This window comes from Mandrillus leucophaeus, unplaced genomic scaffold (assembly GCF_000951045.1).
Source record: "Mandrillus leucophaeus isolate KB7577 unplaced genomic scaffold, Mleu.le_1.0 Scaffold498, whole genome shotgun sequence".
Taxonomy (NCBI): Eukaryota; Metazoa; Chordata; class Mammalia; order Primates; family Cercopithecidae; genus Mandrillus; species Mandrillus leucophaeus.
In genome coordinates, this window is record NW_012105342.1 from 1,136,903 (window position 1) to 1,151,371 (window position 14,469).

The 14,469-nt window shown below is 52.0% G+C and overlaps 1 protein-coding gene across 1 annotated transcript in view; it reads left to right on the forward strand.

The window, feature by feature from the left end:
• The window catches only part of FAM189A1 (family with sequence similarity 189, member A1), a 259,702-nt gene that overhangs the window by 234,295 nt on the left and 10,938 nt on the right, over positions 1-14,469 (forward strand). The window contains exons 9-10 of the mRNA XM_011995780.1: positions 9,289-9,449; positions 9,975-10,110. Of these exons, the coding sequence (XP_011851170.1) occupies positions 9,289-9,449; positions 9,975-10,110 (297 nt within the window). The remainder of the gene's footprint in view (positions 1-9,288; positions 9,450-9,974; positions 10,111-14,469) is intronic.

Here is a 14,469-nt window from a genome sequence, read left to right on the forward strand (position 1 = left end):
GAAAAAGGTCAGTCCATGTATGTACAGTCAGCCCCCGAAAAAGGTCAGTCCATGTATGTACAGTCAGCCCCCGTTGAGCCAACCGTGGATCGACACCATTCAAGGAAAAAACACTATAAAAATAACAAAACAACAACAAAAATATAAATAAAAAACAATACAGTGTAGCAACTATTTCCGTAGCATTTATGTTGTATTAGGTGTTAGAAGTATTCTAGAGATGATTCAAAGTATACAGGAGGATGTGTGTAGGTTATGTCCAAATACGACACTACTTTATGTAAAATACTTCACCCTCCACCGATTTTAGTATCCAGTGGCAGAAGAGGTTTTGGAAGCAATTCCCTGTGGATTCAGAGGGACGCTGTGTAAATGGTTTTTTCTTTTACCAGGGATCTGTGAGGTGGGGGATCCGGTAACAGCTATCTTGACATACAATTCACCTGTCATACAATTCCCCATTAACACACATAAGGATTGTGTTAATCTGTGGATCAGTTTCAGGAGTACTGTCATCTTAACATAGTAAGTCCTCCAACCTATGGACATGAGGTGCCCTTCCATTCATTTAGATGTTCTTTAATTTCTTTCAGTTATATTCGCGGTTTTCAGTGTACAAGTTTTGCTTTTTTGTTAAATTTATTCCTGAGTATCTTATTTTTCTTGATGCTGTCATAAATGGAATTACTATGTTAATTAAATTTTCAGATTATTCATTGCTAATATATAGAAATACAAATGATTTTTTATATTGATCTCATATCCTGAAACCATGCTGAACTCATTATGAGCTTTATTGTTGGGTTTTTCTCTGGATTCTTTCTGTATGCAAAATCATGTCACCTGCAAATAGAAATCAGTTTACCTCACTCTGGATGTCTTTTATTTTGTCTTCTTGCCTAATTGCCCTGGCTGGAACCTCCATTACAATGTTGAATCGAAGCGGTGAGAGCAGACTTTCTTGGCTTGTATCTAGGGGAAGCCTCCAGTCTTTCACCATTGAGCAGTATGTTAGCTGTGGGTTTTTCGTAGATGCTGTTGATCAGATTCAGGAAGTTCCCTTCTATTCCTAGTTTGTGGGGTCTTTTTTATAAAAAAGAAAGTTGAGTGTTGTCAAATGCTTTTTCTGCATCCGTTGAGACGCCCGTGAGGTTTTTGTCCTCTGTTCTATTAATATGTTGAATTACACAGATTGATTTTTCTGATGTTAAGCCAACTTTGCGTTCGCGAGATAAATCCCACTGGGTCATGACATGTAATCCTTTTTATAGTAATAGAAGAGTTTGGAAGTGTTTCTTCCTCTTCTGTTTTTTGGAAGATTGCTTTGAAGAATTGGTATTAATTGTTCATTAATTTTTTATTTGAGATGGAGTCTCTCTCTGTCACCCAAACTGGAGTACAGTGGATTGATCTCGGCTCACCGCATCCTCCACCTCCCACGTTCAAGTGATTCTCCTGCCTCGTCCTCCTTAGTAGCTGGGATTACAGGCATGTGCCACCACACCCAGATAATTTATGTGTGTGTGTGTGTATTTTTAGTAGAGATGGGGTTTCACCATGTTGGGCAGGCTGGTGTTGGACTCCTGACCTTAGGTGATCCACCCGCCTCAGACTCCCAAAGTGCTGGGATAACAGGTGTGAGCCACCATGTCCGGCTAAATGTTTTGTTTGTTTGTTTGTTTTTCCTGAGACAAGGTCTCACTCTGTCCCCCCGGCTGGAGTGCAGAGGTGCGATCATGGTTCACTGCAGCCTCTACCTCCTGGACTCAAGCAATCCTCCCACTTCAGCCTCTCAAGTAGCTCAGACTGCAGACACACGTCACCATGCCTGGCTAATTTTTTAATTTTTCTGTAGAGACAGGGTCCCTCTATGATGCCCAGACTGGTCTTGAACTCGTAGGCTCAAGTGACCCACTCTTCCTCGGCACCCCACGTGCTTGGATGATAGGCATGAGCCACCATGCACGGCCCTTCTTTAGCTATTTGATGGAGTTCACCAGTGAAGCTTCAATCTCTTGTCATATTTTCTATTCTTCTGAAGTCTGTTTTGGTAGTTTGTGTCTTTCTATGAATTTGTCCATGTATACAGGATTTAAGTTAAAGTAAAATGGGTTTAGTATGTATGTCTTATGTTTGTGTGTGTCTGTGTGTGAAACTCCCCACTTTAAATAATTTTCTTGTTCAATAACCAGGCAACCACTAGTCCCAGAGAAGAAGGCGTCTCTTGGCATCTGTGTATATTGGTGTTTTGTGCTTTCCTCAACGTGACTTTCTTCTTACCCTGTCATGTCTTTGGAGTGTGTCACTTCCCTCCTCCTCCCACACCATGGCCAGCTTCTGGGTTTTCCTGCATTTAGTCATTTAGTTCCAGGTGAAATGTGTTAGAGTGTAAGCTCTTTGGGATGTCCTTTCTATGTCACTCATCCTGAGCCCTTAAATCACAGCATCCCATCACATCTTAAATCACCTTTAGATTTAGCTTTATAGAGCTTTACTGCTCACTGCCGTTTCTGTGTTCTTTACCTTCCCCTATGTTGGCCTCTTTGTTCTGAGCGGGTTTTCATTTCTTGCATTCAGTTGTGGCTTTTGTTGTACTAACTCTTCATTTCTGGTGTTTATCTGTATCTGCGACCTTCAAAGTGAGAAGCACTAATTTATGAAAGAAGCATAATTAGGGAGGAAGGTCACTGTGGGCAAGAGGGTGTAAGCCCTTCACCCACCCTTTCCCGATCAACTGACACTAATTTCTTTTCTCAGAAAGAACCTGTGGGAAGCCCCTCCAGCTCCAGCTCCAGCCCCCACGGCCCTTCTCTGGTGCCCTGTTGTGCTGTGCCTACAGAGGGGTGCTGGGCTGAGGGGATGACAGTCATGCCCTGGCCTCCCACAGGAAGGAGCACCTCTTCCCAATTTGCCCCCGAGGCAGCCCTGCAGCCTGGCAACTCTGCTCCACTGTGCGGGTCTCAGCCCCACTTCCCCAGCCCGTCTCCCTGCTCCTCCATGTTAGCAGGAAGGACCCAGGCTGTGATTTCTACTGTGACTGATGTTCTGACAACTTACACAATTGATCCAAATTCCAGCCATAACCGCTTTTCAGGAAGCTTCCCGGTTTTGTGTTTACTGATGTGTTCACTTCTTTGCTCGCTCATTCATTCATTCAGTCAGTCAGCAATTATCTCATGGGCTTTGCTACACGTCCAGTGCTGGTGGGAATCTAGAAATAGCAAGAACAAGTCCTCCAAAGAACCTGAAACTCCCATCTTACTTCTGTGGATCAGCAATTTGGGATCATTAACTGCCGATGGAACTAACATAATGCATGCTTGTATCCATGAGAAGCAAAGCGTCCTGCCTATTGTCAGACCTGATGAAGCTGAGCTGCTCTAATATGTGTGGAAATCGGGAAAAGACATTCTGATGATACAGTGTGGTTGATTGACATCATTTAGCGGAAAAGATTTTTGATCACTTAAGTTCTGTAATCTTTTTGTTTGTTTGTTTTTAAATGTTATCTCATTCTTCCACTTTTCTGTTACATTGTTTTCTTCTTCACTTACTTCCTTGCCAGCTGCTGCAGCCTCAGGAATATCATCTACTATGACATGTATCTCCATTAGGCATGCGCTTGTTAACTTCATCTTTCATGACTGTCATTTAGGTCGCTGTCCGCCCGACAGAGGTGACCTCCTTTAGACAGCAGATGGGGCACTGTGCCTTCCATAGTGTGCTAACTGTGGGTTTGCCCATGGAGCTGCTAAGTGGTGCTGGCTGGTCAGGGACACGACACCACCCCATGAGAGCCACAACATCACCAAGTTCACCAGTATCTTCTCTCCGCCTCACCCCAGCCCTGGCTACACCTGCTGCAGAGGGCGCTCCGGGGACCCACAGTGACCTTGAGGTCCTTGAGGCCTGGGCTGCACAGGATTGTCCCTGGACAGTAGGTGCTACTTACCTATCAGACCAGGAGCAACGGGCAGCTGCTTATCTAAACAGCTCATGCAGACAATCATCAAAATGACGTGGACACACAGTCGTTTTTCTTTAATGTTAAATATGCTAATGAGCATCTGTCCACCAGTTATCTCATCTGGGGTCGTGGTCATCCCTTTGGTTATGGGTCTGTTGGCCTGTCTGGGTGTATTTCTTGGAGAAAGTTCATGGAAATCGCACCATCGATGATTTTTAGATTCAGTTCCTCTAAAGTGGAGCCAGCCAGGGGAAGCGACAGGGGAAGTACAGACCTTCCTCAGATTTTTATGATTCTCCTCTGCTCGTTGACCTGCCTTGCCTGGACTTGACTTGGCAGTGGTTTCTGCTTGGCTGCCCTCCTTTATCGAGTCTTTCCAAAGCATTCAACTTGGTTTTCACAGAACGAGCAGCTCTTCCTATCTGCATCCCTCTTTCCTTATGCAATCGCAGTAATAATGAGCACAGGCCTCACCCTGTGCAGTAAGGCACCTGGAGCCCTGGGTGGGCATGGAACCTACCTGGGGGAGGCGGCAGGACCAGGGAGCCGCAGGGCGGGCTCTCCCCAGGGTCTGGAGCACAGAGCGGGAGCTCCAAGTCATCTGCAGGGCTGTCCAGGAGGAAGTTGATTCAGCAGACTTTGGTAGTAACAAGCCTGTTGTTTCTACCAAGTCTAAGGAAGGCAGAGGGAGAGGTCCCTTCCCTGTAATTCTGAGTCTTTCTGGAAAAACTCGGAGGTGTGTGTGCTCCCTTCAGGAGGCAGGATGTGGCGAGGACATTGGTAGAGGGAGCAGGAAGAGTGAGTGCTGGGGAGGAAACCACTGAATATAAAGGGAGGTGAGCAGACCGGGCTGGAACCTGGAGGAGCGGGCAGCTCAGAGCTCCACAGTGTTCCTGGAGATCCCAAGCCCTTGTCCACAGACCCCTGACGCCTGCCCTGCCCCTCCCTGTTCCCGATGGCAGGAGATGGAGGCATGGGCTGGACGAACTCATACTGATGATCCAAGCCTGCCTTTAAGCCACACAGCGCTGCTGTCTGGGTCTGTGACTGAGCAGTGGTGCTTCTCAGGGAAGGGGACTGAGACTCACAGGGTCAGAAATGTGTTCACATCCTGTGGGCCCTCAGTGCAGGGCCCAGAGACAACTGGCTTGAGGTCTGACTCCCCGTCCCAGGCAGGTTGACCTCGTCACGCTCTCCCTCAGATCCCAGACTGGGCTGCGTGGATAGACTGAAATGTTCTGGGCTCTGTGTTAAGTGGGCTTTGGGACGCTGCCCAAGGCCAGGTAGCCTTAGTTCTCATCCTCCATCACTTCCACATGCACCCGGAAGGACAGGACACACCTGGGTTCGGATACCCTCTCCCCAGAGCAGACTGAGCAGGGGCTCTTGTCCAGCAGGATCTCAAATCCTCACTCCTGTTGTGCGGGGACAGCCCTAGGCACTAGTTATGCTCATGTCAGGTGCGTGAGCCCCAGCTGGGCACCAGACACAGGTGTACCTTTGTCACCACGTGGATCGGAGAAGGCAGTCACAGATCAGAGCAAGCAGAGCCACCTGGGAAAGAAGGGACTGTTCAGAGCCCCTTTTCCGCCCTCCACCTCTGGGTGCAGAGTTGAGCTTTATACCTGGCAGTAAACATGCAGGCGAGGCTTCAGAGCCTGGAGCTTGGGCCGGGTGGGGGAGGAGTGGCTACCCACTGGCTTTTCAGGGTCACAGGCATTTCTGCGGGTCCTGAAGGTGACTGGGAGGCGCCAGGTGAAAGGTAGGGAGCTGGGAAGAGGGAACAATACGTGTTTGATAGTTGGCATTACAGCAAGTTTGTTCAAGGAGCGGGGAGGTTGGGGGCGCTAGTTGGTTAGGAAGCTGGAAACCAGATGGAGTTCCGAGAGCCAGGGTCTCATTAAAGTCTTTTCAACTGCAGTGACCTCATCAGATTGATTTAAAAACAGCTCTGCTAGCAGGATGGAGACCAAATTACAGAGACAGAAAATCAAGGTAGAGAGGCACACAGGTTAGAAGCTCCTGCCAGGAGGACGTGGACAGCGGCTGAGTGGAGGTGCCCCGCAAGGAGGCGTCTGCCCGTCTCCTCTGCAGAGGTTTACTGAGTACCCGCTGTGTGCGACTGCGAGATGGGAACACGGGGTGGGGGGTAAAATAGATGTGCCTCAGATGGCCAGGAAAAGAAATTGCCCTTAGGATTTCAACACAGTTACTGGGAGCCGGTTACTTGGGTGTGGAAGGCTGAAGGAACAGAAGAGGTTACAGAGAGAGAAATAACTGCAGAGAGCAGCTCTCAGCCCGCAAAGCCGGGGAACAGAAGGGAAGAAGTAGGAAGGCGCAGGAAACCCGCAGCTCCCTCGTCGCCCCGCCCGCCGGCCAGGTGCCCTCTGGCGCCCCCTACAGGCAGAGCCCGCCCGCAGCCCTGGCACGGTAGCCTGGGAAGCGTAGTCTGCAGACCTCCAGCGCCAGCCTGCAGAGCAGAGGACAGAGCTGGCGACCCTGGGACGGGAGACACACCCAGACCTAATTAAACACACACAGATGGTGGGGAAGAGAGGGGAGACGTCAAGCGCCACTTGCAGGATTCTGGCTGGGGAAGCTGAGGAGTCAAGGTCAAAGGATCCCTGGGAAACGAGTCCAGGAAGGTGGGGCCAACACGCCCCGGCAAGGCGACCCAGAGCTTAGTGCAGATGCAGTCCTTTGACCTTCACATAGCCTCCAGTGTGTGGCAGCCTCTGCTAACTTGCACCTGCGGAGAGGGTCCCTTGCAGCTCTGCCCCTCTTCAAATGCTTGTTCTCCTTCCTGGTGGAATGGTGCCTTGAATTGGAAAGTGTTTTGGTGTCTGCATGTCATTAGTTTTGCTTGAGTATGTCATTGATTTTTTTTCTAATTTCTGATAGAGACGAATTGAAAATATTTCCTGATTAGACCTGAGGGCATTTGCCCTCGCCCCTACCTCTCAGCTCTGTGCAGCAGGCATCAGGACTGACAGCCTCCAAGGCAGAGGACGACAGATGCACATGGCGCCCTGCTCACAGCCAATGATTCACCTCTGCTTCGGACAGCTAAACACACGCAGCCGTGGGTCGGTCTAGCCAGAGGCGAGGAGTGTGCTCTGTGTGTTAGGAGGTCCACGGGACCATTTTCCTGTGATGTGTTATACCTTTAGACACGGCCACCAGCCTTTCTCCGTCAACCTAGAGCATGCTTATTTCACAGAGCTTGACCCCATTCAGAATGGTCACCTCACCCCTACCAGTGCAAAAGTGCTGCAGGTCCTGGCGTCTGTCAGCTCCAGCCCACCCTACCCCTGCTGCCAGAAGGCACCTCCTACCACGCAGCTCCAGTCCCCCTGCTCCCCGGCTCCAACACCCTTACCAGCTCCCCAGTGCCCCAGAATTAAGAATTGACTTCCAGAGCCTTATCTATTTGCTTTTCTTAAACACATCCTTCCCTGGCTCAACTGTTCTGGAGCCTGAGTGTCTCCCTGCGCACCCACTAGATGAAATCCCACCAATCTTTCAAGACCCGTTCAAATGCCTTCTTCATGAATGCTTTGGGGACCGCAGTCCCGACACAGTGCTTGGAGACCTCACTGTTTTCTAATGGAGCTGTCCTTGCTTGTGTGGCGTGATTCTGGGTCCCTGTCTTCCCCTCAACACACATACACACACACGCATACACACACACATACACATACACACAGAGACACACATACACCTATACACACAAATACACACACATCCACATGCACATACACATACATGCACATACATATACATACACAAACACGTGCACATATGCGCATACACACATACATATACACATGCACATACATGCATACATACACATGCACATACATGCATACATAGACATACATACACACATACATATATACAGACACATACATATATACACACACACATATGCACATAACGCACATCCACAGACACATACGTACATGCACATACACACATACACATGCATACACACAAACACACACACACACTCACCCTTCCTCTCCTTACCTCATCTGCCCTGCGCCAGGAGGGCCCCTGGCCCAGAGCGTTTGCAGCATGTATCTTTTTGCCGTGTAGACCCTCACAGGGCGGCATTGACTGGAGCTGGAACAATATCCCAGGCATCTCACGCCACAGGTGGCCTCTGGGCAGCAGAGACGTGAAGGTGGAAAGAAAGCAGTTGGCTGTTGGTTAGTCCTTCAGAAGTGGAAAACTAGGCAGAAATGGGTTTCATTTTTGTTAAAGTGATTTCACCTCGCTGTTAAAGCAACATCTCAGTGTTCAAGGTTGGCCCATAGAATGTTCTGGAACTCATGAAGTTGTCTCTCTTTCCTCAGAGCAGTGCTTTACAAACTGTGTGAAATCCTGAGAAGTGCAAAATATTAATAGATACTCTGTGTCCAATGGGGCCCATTAGGAAATATTTGAGAAATGCTGGGTTAAAGTATTAAACAGCTAAAGGAGTATTTCAGCACAGCCCTTCTCAGAGACTTTAATACGTGAATACACAATGCAGGACTCCAAGAAGGGAGCATGTGGCATTTCCCACAGATTCACCACAGGAATTCTGGGAGTGGGGTGGGGCCATCTCAAGGGGAGAGTCTAGTGTTTTCTCATGAACACACTTCCAGAAATGCCGTGTTTTTTTATTGTTGTTTTTTGAGACAGAGTCTCACTCTGTTGCCCAGGTTGGAGTGCAATGGCACAATCTCAGCTCACTGCCACCTCCACCTCCCGGGTTCAAGCAATTATCCTGCCTCAGCCTCACAAGTAGCTGGGATTACAGGCATGCGCCACCACACCCAGCTAATTTTTTTGTATTTTCACTAGAGACGGGGTTTTGCCATGTTGACCAAGCTGGTCTCGAACTCCTGACCACAGGTGATCCACCCGCCTCAGCCTCACAAAGTGCTGGGATCACAGGCGTGAACCACCACACCCAGCCGAAGTGTCATCTTAAACCACGAACGTCAGGCAGCCTTTGGACTGCAGTCTCTGAGTACTGTCATCAGAGCGGCAGGTGGAGCGGCAGGGACAGCATGAAAGACTTCCCGGACCATATTTTTTCTTTAAAAAGAGGCGTTCTGTATGACAGCGTGGGCAACAAAGCATTTTGAGACTACTGAGGCGAGGCGTTCCTCCTGGAGCCTCCGTTTTAAAGTGTGCGCTTAGCAGTTGTGACTTGACAGCTGAAATTATAGGCATTCCAAACTGATCATTAAAGCTCGCATATAATTACCTTAATGAGACACAAGCCACACAAGATGTCCCAGATAACTCTGGTTGTCTCTGTTTTCCAGTTCCTTCCGCAGAGGTCACATCCGGCCAACCCCGCCTGCGTGACTCCTCATGGCACCGTTCTCCACCAGACCCTGGATTTCGATGAGTTCATCCCCCCACTCCCGCCTCCACCCTATTACCCGCCAGAGTATACCTGCACACCGTCCGCCGAGGCCCAGAGGTTGGTCTCCCTGGCTGCCGACATCTCGAAACCACCGAGATCGGCAGCAGTGTCTGGGAGGTGGGAGTTGCGGTGGTCCTGCAGGCATGGCGGTGAGAACAGAGGAGGGGCAGTGGAAGGAGAGGGTCTTGGACATAGAACATTCCCCGTGGCACCTTTGCAATGCAACCCAAAAGAAACCGGAGGCAGACAGGTGTCGCTGCCTTACGTTCTCATGACGTGCAAAGCTGCGGTCACGTTACAGTCATTTGTGTAACGTGCAGTTTAATGAAAGATGTCATTGGCTGTATGATGATTTGAATTTTAATGGACAGGTCAGTACAGTTGATTGAAAATGTTGATGTCATTCCAGAAAAAAAACCAAAAGTGTAAATCGCCCAGTGACTGAAGCTTTCATTTCACAATGATGGGAAGTATTAGGAGAGGGGAAGCCCTGGCCGCCCCTGCTCTGGCTGCTTTGAGAGCTGTCAGCACTTCTGCCACCTCCTTCGGGCGATGACGATGTGATGGTTCTGTCTTTTTCAGGGGCCTCCACCTGGACTTTGCTCCGTCTCCATTCAGCACTTTGTATGACGAGGCCATCAACAGCCCTGGCCTGCTGTATCCTGCTGAGCTCCCCCCTCCCTATGAGGCGGTGGTGGGCCAGCCTCCTCCCAGCCAGGTGAGGCCCAGGGCCCCAGACAAGGCCAGTTCCCATGGAATGGTACGGACACTGTCCCGGCCAGCCCTTGGAAGGCACCTCACACCGCGCCAGGTCCGAGCTGGCTGTGGAGTGAACACCCATGAGCACCCTGTGCCGAGGCCCCGAGACGCATGCGTCTCTCTCGAAGCCTTTCAGCAAACCTGTGGGATGTTGGTCTTATTAGTCCTGTGCTGTAGATGAGGCCACAGGCTCAGAGAGTGGCACCTGCAGGGACGCCAGCCTGGGCCTGGGGCACCCAGGGTTGATGCTTTTCCCCTTGGCTCCCCAGTTCCATGTCTGCAGGCACGAGTCACAACCCAGGCGCATCTGAGCTTCGTGCTGGTGGGTGGTCTGGGATCCGGGCAGAAGGACCTGGGACAGCTCCTGACCCGAGGGGAGAGCCCCCAGGAGTGGAACTGGGTCCATGGACCAAGTACCCAGGGCGCCCCAGCCTGTCTTGATCCCGCACTGCCATCACCACCCTCTGGGGAGGGGAGAAAGCGGCCCTGGATCCCTGGTCCGGCCTGAGGCTGAGATGTTTCAGGCCAGGGAAGTGCCTCAGCCGCCAGGTCCTTCCGGCCTTCTCTGAGCTGGGCATGCCAGGCACTCCCGCAGCCTCATGGTGCCTGACACGACAGGCAGTGTGTTCGTGGAGCCTCAGTTTCCTCATCTGTAAAATGGGGATCATAATAGTACCAAGGTTATGGGATGAAATGGGATGTTGTCTGTAATGGAACCAACAGGAGTTGGAACATAGTAAGATCTGAGTTCAGCAAAAGTCAGTCACCCTTTTGGGGTATTGTTTTCCTCCTCCTCATCGCTGTTGTCATGACTCAGTGTGGAATGCTGCTAGCCAGGGCAGAGAGATGGGGACATCTGGAAAAGTCACGTGGCCCATAGTGCAAGGGACCCTCCAGGGACCCACCCTCCAAGGAATATGGGGTTATGTAAATAGACCAAATCGACAGCTCGCTGGTGTCCCTGAAATACAGGGAGAGAAAGCAAGCGACTGGAAAACATATTTTAGGATATCATCCATGATATATCACTGTCACTTTGAGATCCCGAGAGCCCATGTGCACACAAGCCAGGTGGCAATGCTGGTCCCTGTCCCAACCAGTGACCAAGGCAGCGCTGGCCCTGAGGAGCCCCTGTGGGTGGAGCAGCAGTTTCCATGTTGGCTGAAGAAGCTCACAAGCCCTGCTGACGGTCACACCCGCAAGGACTGGTCACCATTGCAGGCAGGGTGGGCTTAGGACAGGAGGAGATGCGACTGCCCCGTGCCCTGTGGAAACATGGACAGCACATTCAGACGCTGTAAGGCACCACGCACCTGGGGACTCATATATACCACAGGGACCTCCTTCAGGGTGGCTTGTGGTGGGCCAGCTCAGCTTCCGGCTGGCCATGAGCCCCCAGTGCATCCTCACACAAGCAGACAGTCCCCGAGCAGCCACCCTGAAATGCCTAGAGCGGCTAGGCAGGCTGCAGCCAGTGACCCCTGAGCCCTGGCCAGGACCCCCTTTTTACTGTGGATACTAGAAGCAGATGTGTGGGGCTGCCTGTGGGGAGGGATCCTTTAGTGAGGAGGCGGGCATGGCCCTGAAATCCCATTCCTGAACTTGCAGTAACGGAGATGTTCTTAGATGTTTTTATAAAGCTGAGCTGGGACCTCTGCCTTCCCAATGTTGTTTAGTTTTCTGTTTATGATAAAAATAATTCAAATCAGTGTTATCAGTGGAGACAGTTGGCTGTGATAAGAGTTTCATCAGCACTGCGAGGGGAGCCCAGTGCACTGTGGGGTACCTGCCATGACATCAGGCCCAATTTGGGGGTCCACGGAGGGTCTGGGAGGTCAGGCTGGGTGGGCATCAGGCAGGTGAGGTGTAGGGAGTGGGGCTGGAAGGGCTCCTGAGAGAGGGAACAGCCTGTGCAAAGGCTCAGAAGGAAGAAGGACAGGCACAGCGTATCCCCCAAACGGAAGGTCGTCCGTAAAGAGTGTCAGATGAGTGTGCGTGGGTGGTGACCCGTCTGGGTGTGGTGGGTTGAATTCTGAGTGAGTGTCCAGCAGATGACAGGAGCTGTAGTTCAGAGTGATCAGAGTTAGCTGCCGCTGTCACTGGAGCCTGGGAAATGACAGAGAGAGAGCCCCACAGAACGACACCATTGCAGGTGGCGATGGCACCCCCACACACGACAGGTTACAGGGCACTAGGCAGGCTCCCAGGAGCCTGGATTTGCCAAAACCAGCAGTTCCGGAAGGAAGCAGTGGGCCCAGTGCTGTCCAGAAGCTAACCCCCAGGGCCACGTGGCTTACTGTGGAGGGGCTGCTGGTGACCTTGGCAGAGCAGCTTTGATGGGATGGAGGGCAGGGCTGGACCACGTCAGGTAAAGGAGTGAACGGCACATGCACAGGGGAGCGCAGGTGTGGCTGTGGTTTTCAGACACCAGTGGGTCCCCCCCTGGGGAACTTGATAATCAAATCCTAATGGCCGGGCCCACCCCCAGGGCTCCTGAGTCAGTAATTGGGGTATCGAAGTGGGGGGTTGGGGCTAAGAATCTGATGCCCGTCAAAGCCTCAGCGCCGCTGCTGCTCCCGCTTTGAGAGCCGGAGTAGATCGCTCTTGCAGGGTGTTCGGTAAGGAGGAGAGAAGCTGGGATGGTAGGTAGAGGGGAGTGTGGATCTGGGACCTTTGAGGAGGTCAGCAGGCAGATGTGGAAGGACCTAGATGGTGGGGATGGCAGGCCCAGGACAGGGCCCTCCGTGAGGGAAGCCCCTGGGAAGGCAGAGGGGAGGCTGACCGAGGGTGCAATGGGCAGCTCCACGCTGTAGCCAGCAGGGGCACCGGGCAGGGCGGCGGGTGGATCCAGAAACCCCTGAAGGTGGCAGGGGTGTGTGGTTCCCCGTGGCTGCCTTGTGACGAGGGGGCAGCTCTGTCCCCTCCACCGCCTCTGCTCAGTGACCCTGCCTGCTGCCATCACAATTCCAGCTCCGAACTGGGTCTGGCTCTGAGCCTGCTTCCCTGTTCTCCCTTCTGCCCCTCGGACCCCTCTGCCTCCCGACGACAGGAACCCCCGTCCATGGAGCCCAGGTCCTGGCTTCCCAAGGGAAGTAGCTTCTGCTGGAAGTAGCTTCCAGACCTGGGTGTGCCATTCAGTGCCTGACCCCACAGTGGCACCCGGAAGGAATGGGTTCCTGTTGTGTCACAATTTCACTCTTTTCTCTGAAGAACAGAATATATTGGAAGGGATCGGGCTGGTTCTGAAACCAATGCGACACCCTTCTCCAAAACTCTGGGGAATTCTTTCAGTTGAGATTTCTTTCCCAGAACTGCGGTGAGAAGAGCTGAAAGGTCAGAGGCTGATCTTGAATTAGCTTGTGTTGGCTCAGAGACCCCCAGCTCCCCGTGCTGGCAGGGGCACAGCACGACCGCCTGCGGGGCCTGTCCCTGGGTGCCCCCTGGCAGCAGGGCAGCATCTGGTGATGAAGGAGCCGCTAGAGCCCTTGGGCCCACTCTCTTTGACCCCGTGGCCTGGGAGCACTTTTCAATTCACGGCCATGTCTGGGAGTCTGGAAATCAAAGAAGCCCATTACCATCCACAGAGGGAAGGCCATGCCGCCAGCTGCGCCACCAGCTGTCCCCTCCCCAGGCAGCAAGGCCCCCCGGCTAGTCAGCAAGGAGCGCCCCTTCACAGCACGATGCTGCACCCCGGGCGAGGCGGGGTCAGTTGCTTCTCCTTGTTAGGACAAATGTGCCCTCAGCACTTGTTTGGATGAAGAGAGGAGGCTACAGAAGGCGGGCTCTGTGGGGGAAGAGCCCACTCTGGGGCAGGGCGGGGGGTGCACTGGGGAAGAGGCTTAACACAAGAGGGGCAGCCTCCACAAGGGTGGGCTCCATAAGCACTCGCCTGGGTGATGGGCCGTGCACTCTTCCTTTCCGGCTTAGGTCACAGGCCGGACTAGGGTAGGATTAGGTTAGATGCCATTCTCTTTCCTGTGGTTCGAGGCTGTACTCTTCAGCCAGTGTTCAGGGAGTGAGTTTCTTTTGATAGCACGAAAGTGATTGAGAAATTGCCAGTTTGATTTTCTTGTCCGGGTGGCAAGTGTATGTTTCAGGGACCACTGATGGCAGTGGTCCTCCAGGGGATATAGGACAGAATCCCCTTGTCACGGCACTCTCATATGGAGACCGGACAGAGACAAACTTCTTTGAGGCTTCTGCAGAAGAACTGGACCTGGTGATCTGGGTAGGCTGGGGTGCGTGTTGTGGGGAGGAGGTGATGTGGGGGGGGTTGTCGGGGTGCTGGGGTGTGTGAAGGAGGGAGAAGTGATTGGGG